Source organism: Staurois parvus, unplaced genomic scaffold, assembly GCF_062004578.1.
Source record: "Staurois parvus isolate SC_StPar_1 unplaced genomic scaffold, SC_StPar_1.0 ptg000751l, whole genome shotgun sequence".
Lineage (NCBI taxonomy): Eukaryota > Metazoa > Chordata > Amphibia > Anura > Ranidae > Staurois > Staurois parvus.
This window is the reverse complement of record NW_028318547.1, coordinates 2,963,932-2,991,659: the sequence shown is the minus strand read 5'-3', so window position 1 is coordinate 2,991,659 and position 27,728 is coordinate 2,963,932. Positions and strand designations below refer to the sequence as shown.

Here is a 27,728-nt window from a genome sequence, read left to right as displayed (position 1 = left end):
CAATTGGCGGCTTTTTTTTCCTTCACTGTAGCTCACAGAATGAGCTGTCATTTTCCCTGAGGTAAAAGAAACAGTTTCTTTTTCGTTTTTTTCCCCAAGCTAAAAAAAAAAAAACAGATTCCTTTAGCTCCAGGGAAAGTGACAGCTCATTATCTGAGCTATAGTGAAGAAAAAAAAAAGTTGGCAATTGCATTTAAAAACTGGCACTGACATATAGTGACAGCCAGTGAGGGAGCCTCTCTGTATACACTGCTCCTCTCCTGCCCCCTCCTTGCACACACTGCTCCCCCCCCCCCCCCACAAAGTTGGCCTGTCACTATTGGTCCCCTATGTGATAGCAATAAAATTATCAGTTAAACAAAAGAAAAAATATATACATGAAAGTAGAAAAAAAATACAAAATAAATTGGAGTCTCTCCACCCCCACATATGCAGACATTTGATTTTGGTTCAGTTTTCGACCACATGCATTCTGAATTTTTGGTATCGGTTTTGACACCAGAATTTTCATTTCGGTGGACCACTAGTTTTTAACATTGCGCTGTTTATCTCCTTCTCACCTCCCTGCCTGTATCCGCCCCCAGAGATTCAGGGAGGGGAGAGGCCTTGCAGTGTTATGAGCACTGTCTGAGTGCTCAGCAGGAAAGGGCTCTCTTAATGCTCAGCAGAAGCCAGTCAGTAAAGGAGGCACCGACCCCAATCAGGGAAAAAGAAAAATTTCTTCAGGTTACCCTTGCACATGGAAACACTTGGCTTCTCGGTACAAGGATAAGTTCACATTTAAAAAAAAAAAAATAAAAGGCACCTTTTTTTGCAGGTAAAAAAACGTGCATTTAATTTTTTAAACTGATACCAATGATGGGGCACTTTTCCCGCCACTGATACCAACGATGGAGCACTATTCCTTCCACGTGCATTTAATTTTTTTTTGTTTTGTTTTTTTTATAGGATCCTGTAAAGCATTGCACCAGCGATCATCAGATCCAGCACACTGTCAGTGTACTCTGTCCATCCGTACATTGTACAGGCAGGCAGTTTCACACTGACAGGAAGAATCAATGAACTACCAGAGCACTCCACAGCACTGTAGTAGTTCATTGAGAACTACAAGCCAACATTCGCAAAGAATGTTGGTACTCATAAGTGATTCATTCACAGAACTCTGTGAATGGGAATGCAGCCATGTTGGCGGAGCCCTGCACAGCTGCACTTTTTTCATAAAGTGACAGCTTGCACAGAGAACTTCTCTCCGTACTGCTGTCTCACAGAGGGCTCAGATCGCCGAGTCACTGCAGGAGGGTGAACATTCTTCATGTTCCACCCTAAAAATGGGTAGAACATGTAACATGTTCCCGAAGGTGAACGTATCCTTTATCCGTTTTGCTGCAAGAACCGTTTTTGCACACGGCGAGGAGGCAGAGCCAAGCGGCCCCGCAAAAATCGAGTGAGGGAGCGGCCAGTAAGTGTGCAGCAGCACCATGCTGTGACACTCTTGGCACTATTCCTCTCCCCCACTGACACTAACGATGGGGCACTGTTCCTCCCCCACTGACACTAACGATGGGGCACTGTTCCTCCCCCACTGACACTAACGATGAGGCACTGTTCCTCCCCCACTGACACCAACGATGGGGCACTATTCCTCCACCACTGACACCAACGATGGGGCACTATTCCTCCTCCCCAATGACACCAACGATGGGGCAGTATTCCTCCCCCACTCACACCAAGGATGGGGCACTATTCCTCCTCCACACTGACACCAACGATGAGGCACTGTTCCTCCCCCACTGACACCAACGATGGGGCACTATTCCCCTCCCACTGACACCAACGATGGGGCACTATTCTCCCCACTGATACCAATGATGGGGCACTTTTCCCGCCACTGATACCAACGATGGAGCACTATTCCTTCCACGTGCATTTAATTTTTTTTTGTTTTGTTTTTTTTATAGGATCCTGTAAAGCATTGCACCAGCGATCATCAGATCCAGCACACTGTCAGTGTACTCTGTCCATCCGTACATTGTACAGGCAGGCAGTTTCACACTGACAGGAAGAATCAATGAACTACCAGAGCACTCCACAGCACTGTAGTAGTTCATTGAGAACTACAAGCCAACATTCGCAAAGAATGTTGGTACTCATAAGTGATTCATTCACAGAACTCTGTGAATGGGAATGCAGCCATGTTGGCGGAGCCCTGCACAGCTGCACTTTTTTCATAAAGTGACAGCTTGCACAGAGAACTTCTCTCCGTACTGCTGTCTCACAGAGGGCTCAGATCGCCGAGTCACTGCAGGAGGGTGAACATTCTTCATGTTCCACCCTAAAAATGGGTAGAACATGTAACATGTTCCCGAAGGTGAACGTATCCTTTATCCGTTTTGCTGCAAGAACCGTTTTTGCACACGTTTAAAAAATCATTTTAGGCCTGAAGATTACACAAAACCCCGAAACCAATGTATATTTTCTGAAAGCAGATGCCTTGGAGAATAAAATATTGGTAGTTCCACGGTTTTTATACCACACGATGTTACCACAAAGGTAATGTTTTTAGTAAAAAACACACTTACTGTATTTGCCGGCGTACAACACGACTTTTTAACCCATGAAAATCTTCTGAAAAGTCGGGGGTCGTCTTATACGCCGGTATACGGCGAGCCGGTGTCAGGGCGGCACTTTTTCGAGGGGCGGCGCAGTGGCGGAAAGGACACTAAGTACAGGGGCGGGCAGGGGGCTGCTGTACCTTACCTGGCTTCGGTCCCGGTCCCACGATGATCCGGTCCAGGAAGCGCGGCTGCTCCTTCTTTCAGTTTGGCCGCACGACGGTTGTGCGGCCGCTCAGCTCCGCCTCCTCACCGGTGATTGGGCGCCAGCACTGGAAAGGCACACAGGCGACCAATCACCGGCGAGGAGGCAGAGCCAAGCGGCCCCGCAAAAATCGAGTGAGGGAGCGGCCAGTAAGTGTGCAGCAGCACCATGCTGTGACACTCTTGGCACTATTCCTCTCCCCCACTGACACTAACGATGGGGCACTGTTCCTCCCCCACTGACACTAACGATGGGGCACTGTTCCTCCCCCACTGACACTAACGATGAGGCACTGTTCCTCCCCCACTGACACCAACGATGGGGCACTATTCCTCCACCACTGACACCAACGATGGGGCACTATTCCTCCTCCCCAATGACACCAACGATGGGGCAGTATTCCTCCCCCACTCACACCAAGGATGGGGCACTATTCCTCCTCCACACTGACACCAACGATGAGGCACTGTTCCTCCCCCACTGACACCAACGATGGGGCACTATTCCCCTCCCACTGACACCAACGATGGGGCACTATTCTCCCCACTGATACCAATGATGGGGCACTTTTCCCGCCACTGATACCAACGATGGAGCACTATTCCTTCCACTGATACCAATGATGGGGTGCTATTCCTCCCACTGACACCAATGATGGGGCGCTATTCCTCCCACTGACACCAATGATGGGGCGCTATTCCTCCCACTGACACCAATGATGGAGCACTATTCCTCCTACTGACACCAATGATGGGGCACGATTCTTCCCACTGACACCAATGATGGGGCACTATTCCTCCCACTGACACTAATGATGGGACACACTTCCTCACACACTGACACTAATGATGTGGCACCATCATTCGTGTCAGTGGGAGGAATAGTGTCCCATCATTGGTATCAGTGGGAGGAATAGTGCCCCATCATTGGTTTCAGTGGATGAAATGGTGCCCCATCATTGGTGTCAGTGGGAGGAGTAGTGCCTCATCATTGGTATCAGTGGGAGGAATAGTGCCCCATCATTGGAATACCATACTGAAATAGCATACCATATTGAAATCAAATCTGATGTTTTTTCATTTTTATTTGGTGTGTTGGAAGAGGGGTAGTCTTATACGGCGAGCATAGCTCAAACCCTATATTTTAACAGGAAAAGTAGGGGGTCGTCTTATACGCCGGCAAATACGGTAAGTTAATATTGGGGCACAAAAAGGCAATAAATTACCCATTTTTTGGTAGAATATAAAAGATGAGTAAATAGATACCTAACATGGCAAACCTTAAATTTGCGTGCGCTTGAGAATATAGGCAACACTTTTAAAGCCCCTTAGAGGTCATCAGTTTAGTGTCACGGAGAAGATCTAGTGCTAGCATTATCGCTCTCATTCCGGCATGCACGGCGATGTGTAACGTGTATCACAATTGACGTTTTCATGCGTAGGCGCCTTTTTATGCCGTTTTTTTACGTTTATATGTGTGTATATTTTGGGGGGCCTCAAAACTTTCAGGAGGAGGGGGTTATGTGCTTGGGTGTAACTTTAATTTTTTTTACAATTTTTTTTTTTTTTTTTTCTTCGCTTTTTTTTCCCCATCACATAGGAGACAAAAAGTCCCCTATGTGATTATTTTTTGGTGACAGGTTCTCTTTATTAAAACATGCAGGGTCAAACAGACCCTACATGCCTCCTCTGGGCTCCATGTACTGCTGTGCATATAGCATTGCATTACATTCTTTCCTGCCCTTCATGGTCAGGAACCTGTCAATGGGGACCTGGAAGTGATGTCATACACATCACTTCCGGGTCAGGACAAGGAGAGGAGAATGGACATATGTCCGCTCAACTCGTTTTCCCCCTACTGTCGGCACTTGCTATAACGATCCCAGGCCTGCAAATGGACAAGCTGAGCCCGGGATACATGCGGGAAGGGTGGGCACGGGCGAATGCATGGGGGGTGGGGGGGTATAAGAAACCTGCTTGCCCACTGCAGGTCTAAACAAAACAAAATCCACCTGCCAGAGGCCCGGAACCACACGTCCTTGGCGTCGGGCAATATAAATCATGCGCCCCTGAAGTAAAATGCTTCAGTAAATCCATCCTTTTTATTTTACTTGCTAAATGTGTTATTTTTTATTCTTTATTTAAGTTTTGTTACAATACAAAATGGATCATGGGACATGCAATGAATATGTACAGTTGTGTTCAAAATAATAGCAGTCAGACATCACTAACCTGATCAATCACTGTTTTTGGTAGAAATGATATTTTTACATGGCAAATAATTTGCTAGCAGGTGTAGTAGATTGATAGAAATCCAACAGTCATGACATGCATGCTGCTGATTCTGTGTAATTGAATCACTAATTGAAAGGGGCATGTTCAAAATGCCCCGGTCGCACTATCAAAGTTCCTCTATAGGTCGCTGATCACCATCATTACTACTATATAAAAAAAAAAAAAAATTTTATTCCATTGTACACTCACCAGCCACTTTATTAAGTACACCAGGTTGGACCCCCTTTTGCCTTCAGTACTGCCTTAATTCTTTGTGGCATAGATTCAACAAGGTGTTGGAAACCTTTCTCAGAGATTTCGGTCCATATTGACATGAGTCACTGTTGCCTTTCTATGAGCTCTAACTAGTCTGCCCATTCACCTCTGACATCAACAAGGCATTTTCGTCCACACAGCTGCCGGTCACTGTATGTTTTCTAATTTTTTTGTACCATTTTCTGTAAACCCTAGAGATGGTTGTGCGTGAAAATCCCAGTAGATCAGAAGTTTTTGAAATAGTCAAGCCTATCTGGCACCAACAACCATGCCATGTTCAAAGTCACTTAACTTCCCTTTCTTCCTCATTCTGATGCTTGGTTTGAACTTCAAGTTGTCTTCACCACATCTAGATGCCTAAATGAATTGCGTTGCTGCCATTAAGGTTGTACCAAAATTTAGGTGGCCGAATCGTTTTGGCTGAAAACACCCCTTTCGGCCGTCAGCTAAAATGAAAAAAAAAAAGCACTGATACAGGTGCCGAAAAAAACCCTGCCCTTCGGCAATTCTCAACCTTACCTGAGAAACCATCGAATGATCCCAGCACTGGGCATAGAGATGCGTGAAGGAAAGATGGCCTCCACTCATTTGTATGCCCTCGGAGGACCGGAGCGATGTCACTTCTGGTTCTGGCTATTTGTTTTTAAAGCACTAAATCAATGCTTTTTTTTTTTTTTTTTTTTTTTATCCAATGCTTAACATTGTAGAGGAGAGATGTGGGGTCTTATTGACCCCATATCTCTCCATGAAGAGGACCTGTTACTAATTATTTCTATCACAAGGGATGCATGCATTTCTTGTGATAATTATAAAAGTGATTAAAACATTTTTAAAGGGACAGTGCAAAAAAAACAAACAAAAAAATTAAATAATAAAAAAAGTTTGAAGTGCACCCGTCCTCCTGTGTTCGCACGTAGTGGTGAACACATATGTAGGCCATTCCCACATACGTAAATGGTGTTCAAACCACACACGTGAGATATTGCCACGAACGTCCGAGCAAGAGCAATAATTCTCGCACTAGACCTCTGTAACTTTACACTGCTAACCTGTAGAAACTTTTAAAGCATCACCCATGGAGATTTTTAAGTACCGCCGTTTCATGCTGTGGCGGAACCGTTCCGCCTGGGCTTCTTAGTAAGGAGCGATGCGTCTCAGCCAATGGTCCCCTTTTCTGGCAAGTCTTTCAGCGCTCTGTCAAGGCAGGTATTAGAGCTCAAATCCTTCCCTGCTATCCCAAACCACGAGTCGGAACTTCGTGTAGGGTGGAATGAATCAGTCTTTATTAAACACAGCTCAGTATATACAGCTTCACCCCCATCCCCCACCAGACAGCCTGGCATCGGGTTTTCCCCACCCACAACAAAACGCTACAACAAACAATACAGTATAAACTCTATAGAAATAAAAGACTACAAGTTCAAATTATCCTAAACAAACAGTGTAGAATGTCTGTCTACATAACAGCTGCTAACATATACAGCTTTACAAAGGGGAGAAAACTGAAACAGAAAGGGCAAAATGTTATCAGAAAGGGACGGTTCGTCACAAGGCTCCCCCCTTGTGTAACACCCGCCAGACCCGGCGAGACCTTCAAACGGGTCCGCTTGGGGCTGGTCGGTTTAGAGGGTGACTTCTCCAACTCTGTTTGCCGGGACAACCCATCCCGTCGGTCGTTACTGGATTGTAAAGTTATAGGGTTGGAGGGCCAAGCTCCACCGCAGCAGATGACCATTGTCCCCGGAGACCCGGTTTAGCCATACCAGAGGGTTGTGATTGGTGAGTATGGTGAAGGAGTGCCCGTACAGGTAGGGCTGCAATTTCTTGAGGGCCCATACCAAAGCAAGACACTCTTTCTCCACAGCAGCGTAGGCCACCTCCCGGGGTAACAATTTTCTACTTAGGTAGGCCACTGGATGGTCTTTCTTGTCGTCCCCGATTTGGCTCAGAACAGCGCCCAATCCAAAGATGGAGGCATCGGTGTAAACACAAAACCGTTTGGAAGGGTCAGGGGCAGCCAAAACGGGAGCATGGATCAGATCATGTTTGAGCTTTTGGAAAGCCGTTTCACACTCTGGGGACCACACAACCTGTCGGGGAAGATTCTTCTGGGTCAGATCCGTTTAGGGGTTTAGCAATGGCGCTGTAGTTGGGGATGAATTTATGGTAGTACCCCGCAGTGCTTAGGAAGGCAAGGACCTGGGTCTTGGTTAGGGGAGTGGGCCAATTTGCTACCACTTCCACCTTTGCTGGTGCCGGTCATTGCTTCCCACATCCTACTCGATGTCCTAGATATTGGACCTCGGGCACCCCAACATGGCATTTGTGAGGTCGGATGGTCAGCCCTGCTTGCCCAATGCGATCAAGCACTTCCCTGAGGTGTCGGAGGTGATCCTCCCAACTATCACTGTAGATAGCTATATCGTCTAGATAGGCGCAGGAGAAGTCCTGCAGTTCATCCAGCAGCTTATCTACCATTCTCTGAAAGGTAGCCGGGGCATTCTTCATCCCAAACAGCATGACCCTGGACTGGTACAAGCCGAACGGGGTGATGAATGCTGACTTAGGTATTGCGTCCGCATCCAGCGTAATCTGCCAGTACCCCTTGCAGAGATCGATAGTGGTAAGAAAATTACCTCTGGCCATCTGGTCCAGCAGCTCCTCTATTCGGGGCATGGGGTATGCATCGGTCACGGTCCGGTCATTGAGCCTGCGGTAGTCCACACAGAACCGGACGGTTCCGTCCTTCTTGGGTACCACGACTACTGGGGAGGCCCAGGGACTGCCAGAGGGTTCTATCACACCTAAATCTAACATTTCCCTAATCTTTCTTCTCATACCTTCTCTGATGGACTCAGGCACTCGGTAGGCTACCTGCTTCAGGGGGCCTGACCCTGGGTGTCTACCCGGTGGGCAGTTGTGGTGGTGTAACCGGGCAGAGACGAGAACAGCCCTCGGTGCTCTTTGAGCAGTTGGCGGGCCTGTTCCTGCACCTTGGGAGGCAGCCGTGTGCTGATATCTACATCCGCTACACTCAGCTGGGACTGTCCGTCCCCCGGCAGTCCTAGCAGAAGAAGCGTTTCTGAGTCATCGGTAGCCGGAGCGCAAATAGCAGCTACACTCTCCTCCTGTCGTTCGATGAACGGTTTCAGCATATTCACATGGAAAGTTCGCCGGATCCTTCCATCCGAACAGCGAGCTACAATGTACATGGTATCACAGAGTTGCTCTACCACTTGGTACGGGCCCTGCCAGGCAGCCTGTAATTTGTCATGCCTGACTGGTTTCAAGGCCAACACTTTCTGTCCTAAGTGAAACGTTCGGTCTCGGGCAGACCGGTCGTACCAACGTTTGTCGGCTCTGGGTGGCCTTAAGGTTGTCTAGGGTCATCAACTGTTGTAGCCTCTCCCCGAGCTCCAGCACATAGGCCACCACCGAGGTCCCCTCCTCGGCCACTGCTCCCTCCCAGTGTTCACGTAGGAGATCCAGGGGTCCCCGAACCCTCCGGCCGTACAGCAGCTCGAAGGGAGAGAACCCAGTGGACTCCTGCGGTACCTCTCGGTAGGCGAATAGGAGGTGGAGGAGATGCAGCTCCCAGTCCTTATGGGACATGGTGAATGTTCGGAGGAGCTGTTTCAGCATACCGTTAAACCGTTCGCAGAGCCCATTGGTCTGGGGGTGGTAGGGAGAGCTGTACAGCGATCTAATGCCACACAACTTCCAATGTTGCTGGGTAAGCTCGGCCATGAACTGCGTGCCTTGGTCGGTCTCCCAAGGAAATCCTACCCGAGTAAAGATCTGCAGCAGGGCTTGAGCAACTGTTTCTGCCTGCACATCTCTCAGCGCTACGGCCTCCGGATACTGGGTGGCGTAGTCGACAATGGTCAAGATATACTTCTTGCCTGTGGGACTAGGCCATTTCAGGGGCCCCACTAGGTCCACAGCGATATGACTGAAAGGTTCCCCGACTATGGGTAGGGGCCTCAGATTGGCCCTGGGCCTGTCTCCCGGCTTCCCTACCTTCTGGTAGACCTCACAAGACTGACAGTAGTCCTGAACGTCCCCCGATACTCCTGGCCAGAAGAAACTCTGGGTTAAGCGATGCAGGGTCCATCGCCCAAATGCCCAGCAAGGGGAATATCATGCACAATCTGGAGGAGATCACGCCGATACTTCCTCGGTACAACCATCTGCCGGTGAGGTATTTGAACAGCGCCCACCCCTGCTCCCCCTTGGACCCTGTACAACTTGCCCTGTGTTATGATCCGCCAGGTGGTACCTCAGGCTGCCAACTGACAGACCTACTCAGAGCGTGGGGTCTAAGCCTGGGCTGTGCTTTCACCAGGGCCCCTGATGGTGGGGATGGACTTGAAACAGTCCCGGGCCAGGTCACGACCTCCGAGCAGGCCCACCAGTGGCTGAGGAGACCTCCGGGGACAGGTACCGGGAGAGCCAGATGTGAAGAGGATGGCGGCCCCAGCAGGGTAGTAACGGATCGTGGGCCCGTGAGGGTAAGCGGGGTACAGAATCGGTGGGCAAAGAGTAGTCGGGTCACACGCAGGATCAGCAGGGTAAGTTAGTCCGTAGAATGGTCAGGGCAATCCGGGTCAATCACAGGAGCAGGCAGAGTAGTCAGGACAATCCGGGTCAATCACAGGAGCAGGCAGCGTAGTCAGGGCAATCCGGTTCAATCACAGGGGCAGGCAGCGTAGTCAGGGTCAATCAGGGTCACTAGACGGGTGCAGGAACTCAGAATCACAGAAAGACCTTGCGGCAATCTGTGACAGTGCAGGGCATCTTTAAATAGTGCGCCCTGCACTGTCATTGGCCGGCTAGGACGCGCCCCCGGCTGTCATTGGACACCTGAGGCGCGCCCGCGGTTCCTACTGCGCATGCGCGGCGTCCTGTCAGCCGCGGCTCGCCGGGACCTAGTGCCTGTGTCCCGGCGCGATCTGCCGCCAGTGCGCATGCGCGGGGGACGGCGCCGCGATCCGGGACTACGGAGCCGCGATTCCTGACATTGCCCTCCCCAATGGGCACCCTCCGGGAGCCCCACTGATCTCTCCGCCGCGGGTGACTACGACAAAACTCCCGGATGAGCCTGGGTGCGTGAATGTTCTGGGCGGGTTCCCATGAGTTCTCCTCAGGGCCATAACCCTTCCATTTTATCAGGAACTGTGTCTGGCCCCCCCTCTTTCGGCAACTGAGGATAGTCTCCACTTCATATTCCTCCTGGTCACCTATGGTGACTGCCTCGGGAGGTCCGGATTCACGGTCCGGGAAGGGATCCGGTCTGGATGGCTTCAGGAGAGACACATGGAACACAGGATGTATCTTGAAGGTCCGCAGAAGCTCGAGTTCGTAGGCCACCTCGTTGACTACTCGTTTTACCGGAAATGGGCCAATGTACTTGGGTCCCAGCTTCCTTGAAGGGCACAGCATCTTCAAGTTGGTCGTTGCCAGCCAAACCTGATCCCCTGGTTGAAGCAGTAACTCTCCTCTTCTCTTTCTGTCGAACGCCCTTTTACTGTCCTCTTGGGCTTTAGCGATGGCTTCCTGAATCATTTTGTTATTGACAGAAAAGAAGTTCAAGATGTCTTGAGACGCCGGTACCGAATTTTCAGGTATTAGATCAGGGAGGAATGTTGGATGATACCCGTAATTGGAAAAGAACGGGGATTGACCCGTAGCTGAGTGACTTGAGTTGTTGTACGAGAATTCTGCGGAAGGCAACAACGTCAGCCAGTCATTCTGAAGGTAGGATGTGTAGCATCGTAAGTACTGTTCCAGCGTTTGGTTGGTCCTCTCGGTTTGGCCGTTGGTCTGTGGATGGTAGGTGGATGAAAGCGACAGCTTGATTCCCAGCGCTTTACACAAGGCGTTCCAGAACCTGGAGGTGAATTGGACCCCCCGATCTGACACTATATCTTCGGGAACCCCATGAAGCCTCACTACTTCCTTAATGAAGATCCGTGCCGTTTCCGGTGCCAATGGGGTCTTCTCCAGGGGCACGAAATGTGCCATCTTTGAGAAGCGGTCAACGATCACCATTATTGCTGTGTAGCCTTGGGATGGTGGGAGTTCGACCACGAAATCCATGGCTATCATTTGCCAGGCCCGCTTGGGTATGGGTAATGGACGTAACAATCCCCATGCCCTGCTCCTGGAGGGCTTGTTCCTTTGACAGGTGGGACAAGTCCGGACGTAACGCTCACAATCCTTGATCATGTCTGGCCACCAGAACGAGCGCCGTAGTAGTTCCAGAGTTTTCGTAACCCCGAAGTGACCCGCCATTGGATGGTCATGGCAGTGCCCTAGGACCAAGGTTCGCACTTCTTCTGGGACCATGATCCGGTCTTCCTTCCAAAACAGCCCACCGTGGCTCTGGAGGGGTGACCCAGACGGAACTTGTAGTCCTACAGAGGCATCGAGAAGCCGGGAGCGAAGTTCCGTTTGTAGAGCGAGGAAGCTTCCAGAAGGTAAGATGGTGTCAGGTACCACGGGGTCGTCAGGGTCCTCAAACATGCGGGACAGAGCGTCTGGTTTTGTATTCTTAGTACCGGGTCGGTACGTTATATGGAATGTGAATCGAGAAAAGAAAAGAGCCCATCTCGCCTGGCGAGGTCTCAGTCGTTTTGCCGTTCTTAAATATTCAAGGTTTTTGTGATGTGTGAATATTAGGATTGGGTGCGTGGCTCCTTCCAGTAAATACCTCCATTCTTCTAGAGTGGCTTTAATGGCCAGGAGCTCCCGATCTCCAATGTCATAGTTACGTTACGCCGGCGTCAACTTCCTGGAGAAGAACGCCACAGGGTGCAGTAGTTCCTTGGTACCATTCCTTTGGGACAGAACCGCTCCTACCGCGTTTTCGGAGGCGTCCACTTCCAAAACATATGGGAGAGAAGAATCCGGATGGCAGAGAATGGGAGCAGAGGTGAACAATTTCTTGAGCTTTTCGAATGCTGTCTGAGCTTCGGGAGTCCACTTAAAGCGGACCCCTTGTTTCGTCAGTTGCGTGATCGGGGAGACCAGACCGGAGAAGTTCCTAACAAACTTTCTATAAAAGTTAGAAAAGCCGATGAAACGCTGTACCCCCTTTTTGTCGGCGGGTATTGGCCAATCTAAGGTCGCCGTGACTTTCTGGGGATCCATCGCGCCCCCGCGGAAGAGAGAACCTGTCAGGGATCCCGGGTCCTCGGCGGCGCGCGCATGCGCAGACCGCCGATCCGTCCCAGCCGGCGAGCGCAGAATCCTCGGCGATCGCGGCGGCCGCGCATGCGCAGTAGCGATCGCGGCCGCGCCAATGGGAGAGCAGGGCGCCCTATTTAAAGCTGCCTGTGCATCTCCAAGTTGCCGCAAGGTCTTGTTCCAGTCCTGTAAGTACGCTTCCTAGTTGCCAAACTCTGCCTGTTCTGACTTATGCTTGCCTTCTCCTGCTCTGACCCCGGCTCGTCCCTGACCATCCTTCTGCCTGACCCTCGGTACCTCGTTGCCCGCTACCTGTTGAACCTGGCTTGTGACCCCGACTATTCTCCGCTTACTCCCCCTGTACCACGCTGCCCGCACAATTCCGACCCGGCTAGTCTGACCTCGTCCACTCCTGACAGTTGCCCATCCATCCCGCTCGGATCGGGATCTGTCATCCCATCCATCCCGCTCGGATCGGGATCTGTCATCCCATCCATCCCGCTCAGATCAGGATCTGTCATCCCCTTCACAGCAGGCTCAACCCGGGCACATACCCCCAGCGGGACCCCTCTGCCACCGCCGGGGGTGCCCAGGAACGCGACCTGGTTTCAGTCTTGCACCAAGTCCATCCCCACCATCAGGGGCCCTGGTGAAAAGGCAGACTGGGACTTAGACTCCGCGCCCTGGGAAACCCCGTGCCGTGGACCACTAGAGATCCCGTTGGGTGGAGCCTGACAGAACCAGTCCCAAGAACGTGATTTCGCGCTGTTCGAAACAGCACTTTTCTGCCTTAGCGTATAGCCCGTGTTGACGCAACCGTTCTAATACCCGTAACACATGACCTCGATGAACCTCCAGTGAGGGGGAAAAAATTAGGATGTCATCCAAATAAACCACCATGAAAATATCAAGAAAATCACGAAAAACATTGTTGATAAAGTGCTGAAAGGTTGCCGGTGCATTACAGAGCCCGAACGGCATCACCAAATACTCATAGTGACCGAATCTCGTACGGAACGCCGTCTTCCACTCATCCCCCTCCCTGATACGAACAAGGTTATAGGCCCCCCGCAGGTCTAATTTAGTAAATATCGTTGCCGATCTCAGTCTCTGGAGGAGCCCGGGGACTAGGGGTAAGGGATAACGATTCTTTACCGTTATTTTGTTCAGATCACGGTAGTCTATGCAGGGCCGTAACGATTTGTCCTTCTTCTCTACGAAGAACAACCCGGCCCCGGCTGGGGATGTGGATGGACGAATAAATCCCTTCCGAAGGTTTTCGTCAATATATTCCCTCAGTACTCCTGATTCCGTTTCAGACAAGGGAAAGATACGGCCGAATGAAATTTCAGATCCGGGTAGGAGGTCTATGGGGCAATCGTAGGAACGGTGCGGAGGAAGAATGTCAGCTCCTCGCTTACTGAAAACGTCTAAGAAGTCATGGTAGGCCGGAGGAATAACCTGGGATAGATTGGTGTCGCCATCCAAGCACAGGAGGAACCGGGGAACCACGGATCCTGTGACGTGGCAGTGACTCAAACAATAAGGTGACCGAAATTGAATTGTTCCCTTTTCCCAGTCAATCTGGGGGTTATGGGCCCTCAGCCAAGGGAGCCCCAGAATGACTGGAAAAAGGGGGGATGCGATGGCATCCAAACGGAGGAACTCCTGGTGATGGTCTGCCATTGTGGTGAAAATGGGTGGTGTCTCCTGGTCCATCACCCCTGATTTTATACTGGACCCATCTGCCAAGAAGATGTTGAACCCCCTTTCTTTGGTCTGGAGAGGGATTTTTTGCCGGTGGGCAAAAGTTAGATCGATAAAACAACTACAGGCTCCTGAGTCAACGATTGCGGTCACCGACAATGTTCTTCCGGGGAGCTGTAAAGACACAGGAATGGCCAGGTAACTTGACTGATCATCCCTTCCTGCAGGTAAAGTAAAAGTAACGGGAGTGGACTTACTCATTTTTGCAGGACAGGAGCGCACCTGGTGACCAGCTTTCCCGCAGTACAGACATAGGTTCTGTGATCGTCTCCTCTGACGTTCCTCGACCGATAAGTGGGAACGGGTCAGTCCCAGTTGCATGGGTTCCGGGTTGTCCCCTGTTTCCGTGCTTCGCGGATGGTTCCCTGGGGCTGGAGCTGTGTCTCTCGATGGAATCCATGCCACCCTTTGACCCTGGCTGCTCCTTTCCAGCCGACGTTCCCTTAGTCTACGGTCAATTTGAATGGCCAACTCAATCAGTTTTTCCAGGGAGTCAGGTAGGCCTACTCGTGCTAGTTCGTCTTTGAGAGACTCAGACAGCCCGATGCGGAACTGGTGACATAAGGCCGCATCGTTCCATCTGGTGTCTCCCATGCAACGCCTAAAATCGGACACGTATTCTTCGGCTGTCCGGCGGCCCTGCCGTAGAGAGTATAGGGTAGCCTCTGCGGAAGCAGCCCGCTGAGGGTCGTCATACAAAACGGCCATGGCCTGAAAGAACTCGGTCACGGAGTCAAGATGGGGGTCGTGCTTCTCCATCAGACGGTGAGCCCAATCCTGGGGCTCATCCTGAAGGAGAGAGACTATAAACCCCACCTTGACGGTCTCGGTGGTGAACGTGCGGGGCTGCAAGTCGAAGTACAGGGTGCAAGCGTTCCTGAAGGCTCGGAAGCGGCTCCGGTCACCACGGAATCGTTCCGGCAGGGGAACGCGGGGTTCAGGAGCTAGGGGTGTGGCAACCGCTCTGGATACCGGGGTAGCGGGAGGTTCTGCAGATGGAGGACTCTGAGCAGGGGGAGTCAGGGGGGCTAATGACTCCATGCGGTCCTCCAGTCGGGCGCAGCGACTGTGGAAATTCTGGAACGCCTGGGTCAAAGTTGCCAGGTGCTGGCAAATATCCTCTAGGGATGCCGGTCCACTTCATGGCTCAGTCATGGCCGCAAGGTACTGTTATGATCCGCCAGGTGGTGCCTCAGGCTGCCAACTGACAGACTTACTCAGAGCGTGGGGTCTAAGCCCAGGCTGTGCTTTCACCAGGGCCCCTGATGGTGGGGATGGACTTGAAACAGTCCCGGGCCAGGTCACGACCTCCGAGCAGGCCCACCAGTGGCTGAGGAGACCTCCGGGGACAGGTACCAGGAGAGCCAGATGTGAAGAGGATGGCGGCCCCAGCAGGGTAGTAACGGATCGTGGGCCCGTGAGGGTAAGCGGGGTACAGAATCGGTGGGCAAAGAGTAGTCGGGTCACACGCAGGATCAGCAGGGTAAGTCAGTCCGTAGAATGGTCCGGGTCAATCACAGGAGCAGGCAGAGTAGTCAGGACAATCCGGGTCAATCACAGGAGCAGGCAGCGTAGTCAGGGCAATCCGGGTCAATCACAGGAGCAGGCAGCGTAGTCAGGGTCAATCAGGGTCACTAGACGGGTGCAGGAACTCAGAATCACAGGAAGACCTTGCGGCAATCTGTGACAGTGCAGGGCATCTTTAAATAGTGCGCCCTGCACTGTCATTGGCCGGCTAGGACGCGCCCCCGGCTGTCATTGGACGCCTGAGGTGCGCCCGCGGTTCCTACTGCGCATGCGCGGCGTCCTGTCAGCCGCGGCTCGCCGGGACCTAGTGCCTGTGTCCCGGCGCGATCTGCCGCCAGTGCGCATGCGCGGGGGACGGCGCCGCGATCCGGGACTACGGAGCCGCGATCCCTGACACCCTGGTTCCGCTCATACCTCACATCTCCCAATCCCCCAGGATCACTTCCAGCCCTCCGTCTGTAGGGTTCTAAGGTCCGGTCACTGGCTGTTTCTTTAGCGAAATCAGCGGGGGAATCCCAGGTCAGGGAAGGGACAAGCTCAGCAGGAGGTGGGTATTCAACTCTTACCGGAACCTCAGCAGGTGGAGCGTCAGCGTGCTCTCTAGCTTGGTGGCGAGTGGTGACCAGGTGAGCTTCAGCAGGGGTCTCGATGCCAAAAGTGGAGACCAGGGCTCCCAGATCATTTCCAAGGAGAACCTCAGCCGGCAAATTCTGCATTACTCCAATTTCAACGTCCCTGGCCCCGGCCCCCCAGTCCAGATGAACCCTTGCAGTAGGAATCCGGTAGACATGGCCTCCCGCTACCCGTACAGTCACAGACCGCCCGGTCTTGGCCCAGTCTGGTACCAGTTGGGGTTGGACTAGGGTGAGTGTGGCCCCAGTGTCCCGTAATCCTTGGGCCCGACGGCCGTTAACATGGACAACCTGTTGGTGATGTCGGCGATCGTCCGGGGTGGCATCGTCCAGGGCCTTGGAAATCTGTTCGGAGGTGGGAGCACTGCCAAACAGAGCCAAACGCCACTCCACCTCTTGTAAATCCGAATGGTATAGGGGTCTCCGTACGGTGCTAAGTGGGCCTGGCGTTTCAGGGGCCAATGAGCTGCTCTGTTCCTCAAACTCATCCTGTGAAGCGGAGTTCACTTCTGGCGGAGCAGTGTTCGCTTCAAGCGTATCAGAGTGGGCATCAGGTGAAGTGGGATGCGTATCCGCTTGGTCTAGGGCCATAATCTCATTCAACAGTTCCTCTCTGGTCTTGGAGCCAGCAACACCTCCCTGAGCGACAAGCAGGCTTTGGAGAGCTGGCTTCCGGAGGTCCCGTACATCCATCTGGCCGAGCAGGAACGTCTCCATGAAAAAGATGGGGTCTCGGTTGGTGGTTTGAACTTTCTCCGCAATGAGGAAAGATCCCACCGCTGCCAACCAGTTGTAGCGGAACCGTTCCGCCTGGGCTTCCTTCCTCATGCGGAACGATGCGTCTCAGCCAACGGTCCCCTTTTCTGGCAAGTCTTCCAGCACTCTGTCAAGGCAGGTATTAGAGCTCAAAACCAATCCTTCCCTGCTATCCCAAACCACGAGTCAGAACTTCGTGTAGGGTGAAATGAATCAGTCTTTATTAAACACAGCTCAGTATATACAGCTTCACCCCCTCCCCCACCAGACAGCCTGGCACCGGGTTTTCCCCACCCACAACAAAACCCTACAACCAACAATACAGTATGAGTTCTATAGAAATGAAAGACTACAAGTTCAAATTACCCCAAACAAACAGTGTAGAATGTCTGTCTACATAATAGCTGCTAACATATACAGCTTTACAAAGGGGAGAAAACTGAAACAGAAAGGGCAAAATGTTATAAAAGGGACAGTTTGTCACGCACGCCATTCCACGAGTATGCACAGTTTTAAAGCGTGACATGTTGGGTATTTATTTCCTCACCGTAACATCTTCTTTCATATTTTAGAAAAATTTGGGGTATATATTTTTTTGTTTTTTTTTTGTTTTGTTTTGTTTTTTTTAAAGTGTATTTTTTTCCAAAAAATACATATTCATTTTTAAAAACTGCACATGTCGGTTTCGGTTTTCGGCCAAGTGCATTTTGAATTTTCGGTTTCAGCACCAGAAGTTTCATTTCGGTGAACCACTAGCTGCCATGTGATTGGCTGATTAGCAATTTGTGTTACCAAGCAATTGAACTGGTGTACGTAATAAAGTGGCCAGTGAGTGTATACAGCGGGTAAAATAAATATTGAACACGTCACCAATTTTCTTAGTAAATATATTTCTAAAGGGGCTATTGACATAAAATTTTCACCACATGCCGGTAACAACTCGTACAATCCATACATACAAAGAAACCAAAACAAATAAGTTCAAAAATGAAATTCTGTGTAGTAAAATGGTATAACACGGGAAAAAGTATTGAACACACTGAATTAAATTTATTTAATACTTTGTACAAAATCGTTGGTATAGACCAGTGGTCGGCAAGCCGCGGCTCGCGAGCCACATGCGGCTCTTTACCCAGTCTAATGCGGCTCTTCTGTGTGCCGGGCGCCTGCTCCCCTCCCTCCTCTCGGTCGGCCGCTCCCCTGCCTCCTCTCGGTTGGCAGCCCCAAAAGTCCGCGCGGACCTTTTAATCCGGCTTGCGGATGTGGCTGTCAGGATGTGTGTAGGCGGGGCAGCGTGCCGAACGTGAGGGGAGGGGAGCTAGGCTCCTCTCACAGTCCGCCCTGAAGACCCGAACGGCGCGGGAAGACAGCGAGAGGAACGCAAAAGGTAAGTGAATTGACACGGGGGACTTGGCTTACTAGAAGGGGGGGGGGGAATAGTACTGTGGGGGATGAAATACTATATGAGGGATGAATTACTTTATGAGGGATGAAATACTATATGGGGGGATGAAATACTATATGGGGGATGAATTACTATATCAGGGATGAATTACTATATGAGGTATGAAATACTATATGGGGGGATGAAATACTATATGGGGGGATGAAATACTATATGGGGGGATGAATTACTATATGAGGGATGAAATACTATATGGGGGGATGAAATACTATATGAGGGATGAAATACTATATGGGGGATGAATTACTATATGAGGGATGAATTACTGTATGAGGGATGAAATACTATATGGGGGGATGAAATACTATATGAGGGATGAAATACTATATGAGGGGATGAAATACTATATGGGGGGATGAAATACTATATGGGGGATGAAATACTATATGAGGGATGAAATACTATATGAGGGATGAAATACTATATGAGGGATGAATTACTATATGAGGGATGAAATACTATATGGGGGGATGAAATACTATATGGGGGGATGAAATACTATATGGGGGGATGAAATACTATATGAGGGATGAATTACTATATGAGGGATGAAATACTATATGGGGGGATGAAATACTATATGGGGGGATGAAATACTATATGAGGGATGAATTACTATATGGGGGGATGAAATACTATATGAGGGATGAATTACTATATGAGGGATGAAATACTATATGAGGGATGAAATACTATATGGGGGGATGAAATACTATATGAGGGATGAAATACTATATGGGGGGATGAAATACTATATGAGGGATGAAATACTATATGAGGGATGAATTACTATATGGGGGATGAAATACTATATGAGGGATGAAATACTATATGGGGGATGAAATACTATATGGGGGATGAAATACTATACGGGGGATGAAATACTATACGGGGGATGAAATACTATACGAGGGATGAAATACTATACGGGGGATGAATTGCTATGGGGGATGAATTACTATATGGGGGATGAATTACTATGGGGGATGAATTACTATATGGAGGATGAATTACTATATGGGGGATGAATTACTATATGGGGGATGAATTACTATGGGGGATGAATTACTATGGGGGATGAATTACACTATGGGGGATGAATTACACTATGGGGGATGAATTACTATATGGGGGATGAATTACTATGGGGGATGAATTACTATATGGGAGATGTATTTTCAGTTTTAAAAATGTGGCTCTCAAAATAAATTTCAATCATGGTTTTGGCGAGATTTGGCTCAGTTGAAAAAAAAGGTTGCCCACCACTGGTATAGACAGCTTCAAGACGCCTTCTGTATGGAGAAACTAGTTGCATGCATTGCTCAGGTGGTATTTTGGCCCATTCTTCCACACAGTCTTCAAATCTTGAAGGTTCTATGGGCCTCGTCTATGTTTTCTGATCTCTAGTTCTTTCCAAGTCAGGTGATCGGCTGGGCCATTCTAGCAGCTTTATTTTCTTTGAAATTTGAGAGTTTCCTTGGCTTTGTGTTTGGGATCATTGTTTTGTTGTCTTGCTGAAATGTCCACCTTCATTTCATCTTCATCATCCTGGTATATGGCAGCAGATTTTTATCAATAATGTCTTGGCATATTTCTCCATTCATCCTGTCTTCAATGACATGAAATTTGCCAGTACCGTATGCTGAAAAACAGCACCACACAATGGTGTTCCCATCTCCAAACTTCACTGTTGGTATGGTGTTTTTGGGGTGATTTGCCATTTGACCTACAAACATGGTGTGTATTATGGCATCCAAAGAGCTCAATTTTGGTTTATCTGACCAGACTATATTCTTCCAGAATTTCACAGACTTGTCTAAATGTTTGCAGCAAACTTTCAATGAGCTTCAACATGCTTTTTCTTCAGCAATGGAGTCTTGCATGGTGAGCGTGCATACAGTCCATGGGGGTTGAGTGCATTACTTGTTTTCTTTGAAACAATTGCACCTCCTAATACCAGGTCTTTCTGAAGCTCTCCAAAGTGGTCCTTGGCTTCTGGACAACTCTTCTGATAATTCTTTTCACTCTTCTGTCAGAAATCTTGCAAGGAGCACCTGGTCATGGACGGTTTAGGGTGAAATGTGCTTTCTACTTGTGCTTTCTACTTCTGGATTATGGCCCAACAGTGCTCATTGGAAGATTAAGAAGTTTAGGAATCCTTCTGTAACTAATGCCATCAGTATGTTTTGCAACTATAAGGTTGTGAAGGTCTTGAGAGAGCTCTTTGCATTTTACCCATTATGAGATGTTTCTTGTGTGACACCTTGGTAATGAGACAACTTTTCATCAGTTGAGACTGAACCAGCTGATATTAGTTTGCACTGACGGGGCAGAATTGCTTTAAAATTACTGATAGATTTCAGCAGGGGTCTTAGCTTTCCATGCCTTTTTTGCAGCTCCCTTTCTTCATGTGTTCAATACTCTTTCCCTGTGTCATTCCATTTTATTACACATAACTTAATTTCTGCACTTATTTGTTTTGGTTTCTTTGTATAGATTGTATGGGTTGTTACCGACATGTGGTGAAAATTTCAATAGCACCTTTAGAAATCTATTTACTGGTGACGTGCTCAATACTCATTTTACCTGCTCTATATACCATCATTTGTAGACACTAAAACTAGACGCAAATACATTTTGGCCTTAATTTGTGAAAAAGTTTATTTTTTATTGGATATATTTTATAGCAGAAAGTTAAAAAAAAAAAAAAATATATATATATATATATATATATATATATTCAAAATTTTCGGCCTTTTTTAGTTATATAATACAAAATCCAGTGGTGCTCAAATACCAAGCTCTATTTGTGTGAGAAAAAAAAATATAAGTTTAATTTGGGTACGGTGTTGCATAATTGTGCAACTGCCAGTTAAAGTAGTGCAGTGCCAAATAGCAAAAAATTCCCTAGTCATGAAGGTGGTAAAACCTCGCATGCCACACTTTTCAGATCTTTATTTGTAAAAAATCCTGAAAACCATTTATAATTTTCCTTCCACTCCACAATTATGTGCTACTTTGCGTTGGTCTATCACATAAAATCCCAATAAAATACATTTACGCTTTTGGTTATAACATGACAAAATGTGGAAAATTTCAAGGGATGTGAGTACTTTTTCAAGGCACTGTATGCCATTTGGTCATTGCTGGAGTGAGTGCTTGTAGACAGGAAGCCGCTGATAAGAGGCAGCAGGAGGTTGGCAACGCTGAGATGCAATGAAGGGAAAACAGATTGTGAAGGGTATATAACCAATTCAATACCGAGCAATTTTACACCTTCCTGCCCAGGCCAGTTTTCAGGTTTCAGCGCTCTCACGCTTTGAATGACTATTGCGCGGTCATACAACATTGTACCCAAACTAAAATTTTATCATTTTCTTCACGCAACTAGAGCTTTCTTTTGGTGGTATTTAATCACTGCTGGGGTTTTTATTTTTTGCTAAATTAACAAAAAGACCAAAAATTTTGAAAAAAACACACGTTTTTCTTTGTTTCTGTTATAAAAGTTTGCAAATAATTGTTCTTCATAAATTTAGGCCAAGATGTATTCTGCTACATGTCTTTGGTGAAAATAACCCAAATTAGGATGTATTTTTTAGCTTGTAGGAAAGTTATAGAGTTCACAAACTATGGTATAAATCTGAATATTGATCAATCCTGAAGTACTGACAGCCAATCTAATTTCTTGAGGTCCAAGAACGTCAGAATAGTACAGATATCCCCCAAATGACCCTTTTTTGCAAAGTAGACAGTCCGATGTACTTCATAAGAGGCATGGTGAGTTTTTTGAAGTTGTATTTTTTTTTGTCATAATTTTTCGGAAAATGAAAAAATGAAAAATATTAGTTTCACTATTTTTTTTTTTTTCCATATTGTCACCAGTGCAGTACAGCGTCATCATATAACTGGAAATGGCGGTGATCAGGGACACTGACTGGTGACAGTATGAAAAAAAAATATATATATATATATATATATTTTTTTTTTTTTAATTACATTTTTTTTTTTTTTTTTTTAAGATTTTTTTTTTTACATATTTCACTATGACCAAAGTAGTACAATGTTACCATAGTAACATTGTACTACTTTGGGGAAGTGATCAGTATTTTTTTTTTTTTTTTACACAATTTGCTTATAGCAAAGAATTACTTTGCTATAAGCAAGCATTTACCTTTTTTTGTGCTTAGCTGTGATTTGGCCACAGCTAATCACATGACATGTGCATGTGATTTAGCTGTGACCATTCACAGCTAGACACTAGTATACAATGGATGGCATGAATGAAGCCATCCATTGTATACAACTGTCATGTGACCTGCTGTGATTGGTCACAGCAGGTCACATGGTACCGGCAACGGGGCCGATACTCAGATCTGTCATCGGCCGTGTCCGAGGTACACGGCTGGTGACGGATCGCGCCGCTGCACGGCTCTGCAGGAGCGCAATCTGCGCATGTGCGGGAGGATGCTATATGGCGTCCACCCGGAACGCTGATGATATTTGCCGGCCGCCATTCGGCCATAGGGCAGGCAGCAAATGGTTAATGAGAACAAAATGTAACTGTTCGATACATAGTGCTTTAGCAATCAGGTAAGATTTACACCTACTTTAAAGCGGAGTTCCACTCTCTCCATAAAAAAATAAGTCCGTAGCTACAAAAACTGTAGCTACTGACTTTTAAGAAACAGCCACTCACCTGTCCCACGATCCCGCTTTGCCCCCGCCACAGCTCGTTTCAACGGCCGCCCTGTATTCCAGGCGCCGGCATCTTCAGTGTGGGCACCTGGCTTTGACCGCTTGTGGCGGTCACAGCTTTCTGAATGGCCCCGTCGTCTTCTGGGACCTGTCGTGTCCTACAAGACTTTGGGGAGGGAGGGTAGGAGGACAGCTTCTGCCTCTGCTTTTGCAGCGGACGTGGGAGTGGGTACCTGTCAAATTCGGGTACCCATTCCCCACCCCCCGCTCCCCAAAGGTGCCAATTCTTAATGGGGAGCAGGGGACCAATCTTTAAAGCGGAACTTCTGCTTTTGGGTGGAAACTCCACTTTAAGGTGATCAAAACAGCTGTTCAACTGCAAAGCTGTACAACATAATAACCATATGTTACATTTTTTAAATGTATTTTTTATATTATAAAAGTAACTGATGGGATGGGTTCACTTACTAAGCCCTGGTTCACACCGAATGGGGCTTTGAAATCAACTACTTCAGTGCGATTTCAAAGCTGCTGATTAGTGCAACTTCATGTGCAGCTTGCTGATGTCTGTGCAACTTCATGCACAGATGTCAATGCAAGTCACACATGAAATCACTAAAATAGTGCAGGAACCTTTTTCAAAGTCAGTGTGACTCAGTCACACCTGTTTGAATTTTTCCCTAGCCACAAATAGGTTGCAACCTCGGTCTCTTAATTCGCTTGACAAGTTGCAGCGGTGTGATTTTGCTTTTTACAGTAATTTATCAATTTAGCCTTTATTTTGCATGTATTTTGTTATAGTTACTGTTTGACATCATGTCACTGTGTAATGATGCTATAATGACCGTATCAGACAACACTTATTCATAATGGGTGACAGTTGACTTTGTTGATTGAGTAAAGTGTTTGAAAGTAATTTTATACAATATTTGAGGATTACAAATAAATTAAAAGTAAAGCGAGCGCTCAAAAAATCAGCTGCTGAAACACTCCAAGGAATCACTGGACCTCATTACAGAAACATTAAATATATAGTGCAGCGCTGTAATGTAATTAAATAGATAAAAGTAAAATAGTTCATAAAGTCCTTTCACAATAAAATAATCAAACATGTGAAGGCCTCCTCCTCATTAGGTGACTGGAATCAAACAGAAAAAATGTGCACTCACCGACCGCGCATTTTAAATGCGCATGTGTGTAATTTTATCCAGATGACCAGCCAGGCATGCAGATCCAGAGAACACATAGATCATCCCTCTTAAACACTGACATCAGCCTTGGGTGTAGTAATATATCTCCAGGTCCAGAGAGCCCTCTTGCCCCAAATGATAGGTAGACAGGGGTCCCCCTCCTGGTTCCAGGTACCCCAGAAGTGGTAGATGTAGATCTGAAGCCCTCCAACAGGAGGGTCAAAGAAAAGAGGGAACGCCAATAGTGTAGTAGGTTCAAAACTTTATTAGATCAACAAAAATAGCCTAATGGCGTCCACCCTCTGATGAAGTGCCGTAGCACGAAAGGCCTCAGGAGGAGCCAGTAGCAAGTGTGACTTCCCGACTACTGAGACCATGAGGAGGTCCGGTGGTCTCTGATCTTTACCTCTGCCGGGTTAGTACACGTTTTACCTTTTTTTCACACTTACCAGTCCGTTTGATGGCCGATGGTATTTGTATGCACATGTGACCCTGGCTTTACTATTTTTGTTGATCTAATAAAGTTTTGAACCTACTACACTATTGGCGTTCCCTCTTTTCTTTGACCCTCCTGTTGGAGGGCTTCAGATCTACATCTACCACTTCTGGGGTACCTGGAACCAGGAGGGGGACCCCTGTCTACCTATCATTTGGGGCAAGAGGGCTCTCTGGACCTGGAGGTATATTACTACACCCAAGGCTGATGTCAGTGTTTAAGAGGGATGATCTATGTGTTCTCTGGATCTGCATGCCTGGCTGGTCATCTGGATAAAATTACACACATGCGCATTTAAAATGCGCGGTCGGTGAGTGCGCATTTTTTCTGTTTGATTCCAGTCACCTAATGAGGAGGAGGCCTTCATATGTTTGATTATTTTATTGTGAAAGGACTTTATGAACTATTTTACTTTTATCTATTTAATTACATTACAGCGCTGCACTATATATTTAATATTTAAGGATTACAGCCTCATTCACACTGGGCTTAAAAAAAGGTGATTTTTCAGGCGTTTGTAAAAACAAAACAAAAAAAAACGGCACATAGGCATTTACAGGCATATTAGAAGAGGAGTGTTTTACTGGCTGAAAAAAAATAAACACCAAAGGTGCATTCCAGAGAGGAGCTGAAGAGAAGATAAATGCTAGATGCATCTTAATGCACCTAAATGCTAGACTTCTCTAGCTCTTTGGTGTTAATGCAGTGCATTGGCCAGAATAAATTTGTATTAAAGCCAGTGGAATCTATTAACACTGAAAATGCTGTGTGCCTAATGCCTAAATGTTGGTCTTTTTAATGGAAGTTATACTTTTTTTAAATATATATATATGTGTACTTGTAGGTGGATGTGGACCTAGCAAAGTCTTGTGCAGATTTACCAGCAGATGATGAGGAATTGAAGAAGAAATTATGGCTTAAAATTGCTCGTCATGTGGTGCAGGAAGAGAAGGATGTGAAGAAGGCCATGGTTTGTCTCTCCAGCTGTAATCTTCTCAAGATAGAAGATATTCTTCCATTCTTCCCTGACTTTGTGACCATTGACCACTTCAAGGAAGCCATATGCAGTTCGCTTCAGGCTTACAACCAGCATATAGAAGAACTAAAGCAAGAGATGGAAGATGCCACGCTGAGTGCAAAACGTATTCGAGAAGACATGCAGGAGATGAGGAACAAATATAGCTCAGTGGACCCACAAGATAAATGCACTTCTTGTGACTTTCCACTTTTGAACCGCCCATTCTATCTCTTCCTTTGTGGCCACATGTTCCATTATGACTGCCTCATGCAGATAGTTGTCCCAAATCTACCTTCTTATAAGCAGATCAAATTAGAAGACTTACAGAAGAAGTTAGGAGCCACTGCACAGCCTTCCAAAAGCTGCTCTCACACAAAGGATGAAGACAGTTTAAGTCTGAGCAAAGGACAACCAAGCCGTGAGCAGATCAAGGCAGACATTGACGACATTGTGGCAGCTGAGTGTCCCTATTGTGGTGAACTTATGATTCGATCAATTGACAAAGCATTCATAGATCCTCAAAAATATAAGGATGAAATGCTCAGCTGGCTGTAAGAATTTGTTTTTCTTAGATGTTTCAGAAAACAGTCCTAACAGGGGTCAGGTTCCTAGTGTCCAGGGTTTAAGTATAAATCCTGTGAATACACTTGTGCCTATTGCTAATCCCTTCACTTTATGAAGAAGACTTGTCACTGTTTCCAGTGGTCCTATGGGCTGATCGCAATAGACTGCTTGCTTGTGACTCATAAACATTACTGGATGTTTTATTATGTTTTGCATCTCACCATCGTTTGAGTCTAAGTCATGTGATATGTGAATGAAAAATACCGTATGACAAAAGAATGCACAGTTTTTACCTGGTTTAAATTGCTTCATAAACCTAATACAAAATATATATTCCATGTGCTTGTTTTGACTTATTCTCTTTTATAGACTCATATCGTATGCTCATTAACCCCTTCCAGCCTAGCCCTGGCTTTTTTTTGTAAATGGGGTCTGTATGCCTGGGTGGGAGGGAAGGATTGGCTAATCAAATGACCACTATGATTGGCTGTCTCAGTGGTCAAATATTTGGGAGCTGGTCCCACTGACTCTCGAGCTGACTTTTGACAGATTGGGTGCTGGGAGCGTATTCTCAGTACAGAAAAGTTCCATGTGTGCGGACGTTAAAGCCCACCCTCTTTGTTGCCACACATACAGTATGCGTTAAATGGGTGGCAGGTGCTAATTAAAAAAAAAACAAAAATAAAAATTACTATAAATTATTTTTTTTATTTTTTTCATTTTAATAATTTTAAATACTAAAAAGGTACAAAGAGAAAAGCATAGACTTCAAGACTTCATTTCAGTAACACAAACAAACAAAACCAGCGCTCAAATCTTCATGCAGACTAGAAGGAATTCAGAATGCCAAACGGGGAGGTGCAGCCCTTCAAAGATCCGGAAATCTGGATATTGATAAACAAAAGCAAACAAGGGTGCACTCTCATCATGCATTACCGTGGGTGGTACACCACTTATTTATTATGAAATCAAATAGATATATACTCACAAACCAAAGGAGAATAAAAGCAGAATAAGTAGTCCGCAATGGCAGTCAATACAATGCTGTGCCCTAATTAGGGATA

At 47.3% G+C, this 27,728-nt stretch overlaps 1 protein-coding gene across 1 annotated transcript in view; it reads left to right on the top strand.

The window, feature by feature from the left end:
• VPS18 (VPS18 core subunit of CORVET and HOPS complexes) overlaps positions 1-27,002 on the top strand; it is an 86,182-nt gene extending 59,180 nt beyond the window's left edge. The window contains exon 5 of the mRNA XM_089654325.1: positions 25,927-27,002. Within this exon, the coding sequence (XP_089510451.1) occupies positions 25,927-26,655 (729 nt within the window). The 3' untranslated portion in view covers positions 26,656-27,002. The remainder of the gene's footprint in view (positions 1-25,926) is intronic.
• The last annotated feature ends 726 nt before the right edge of the window (positions 27,003-27,728 follow it).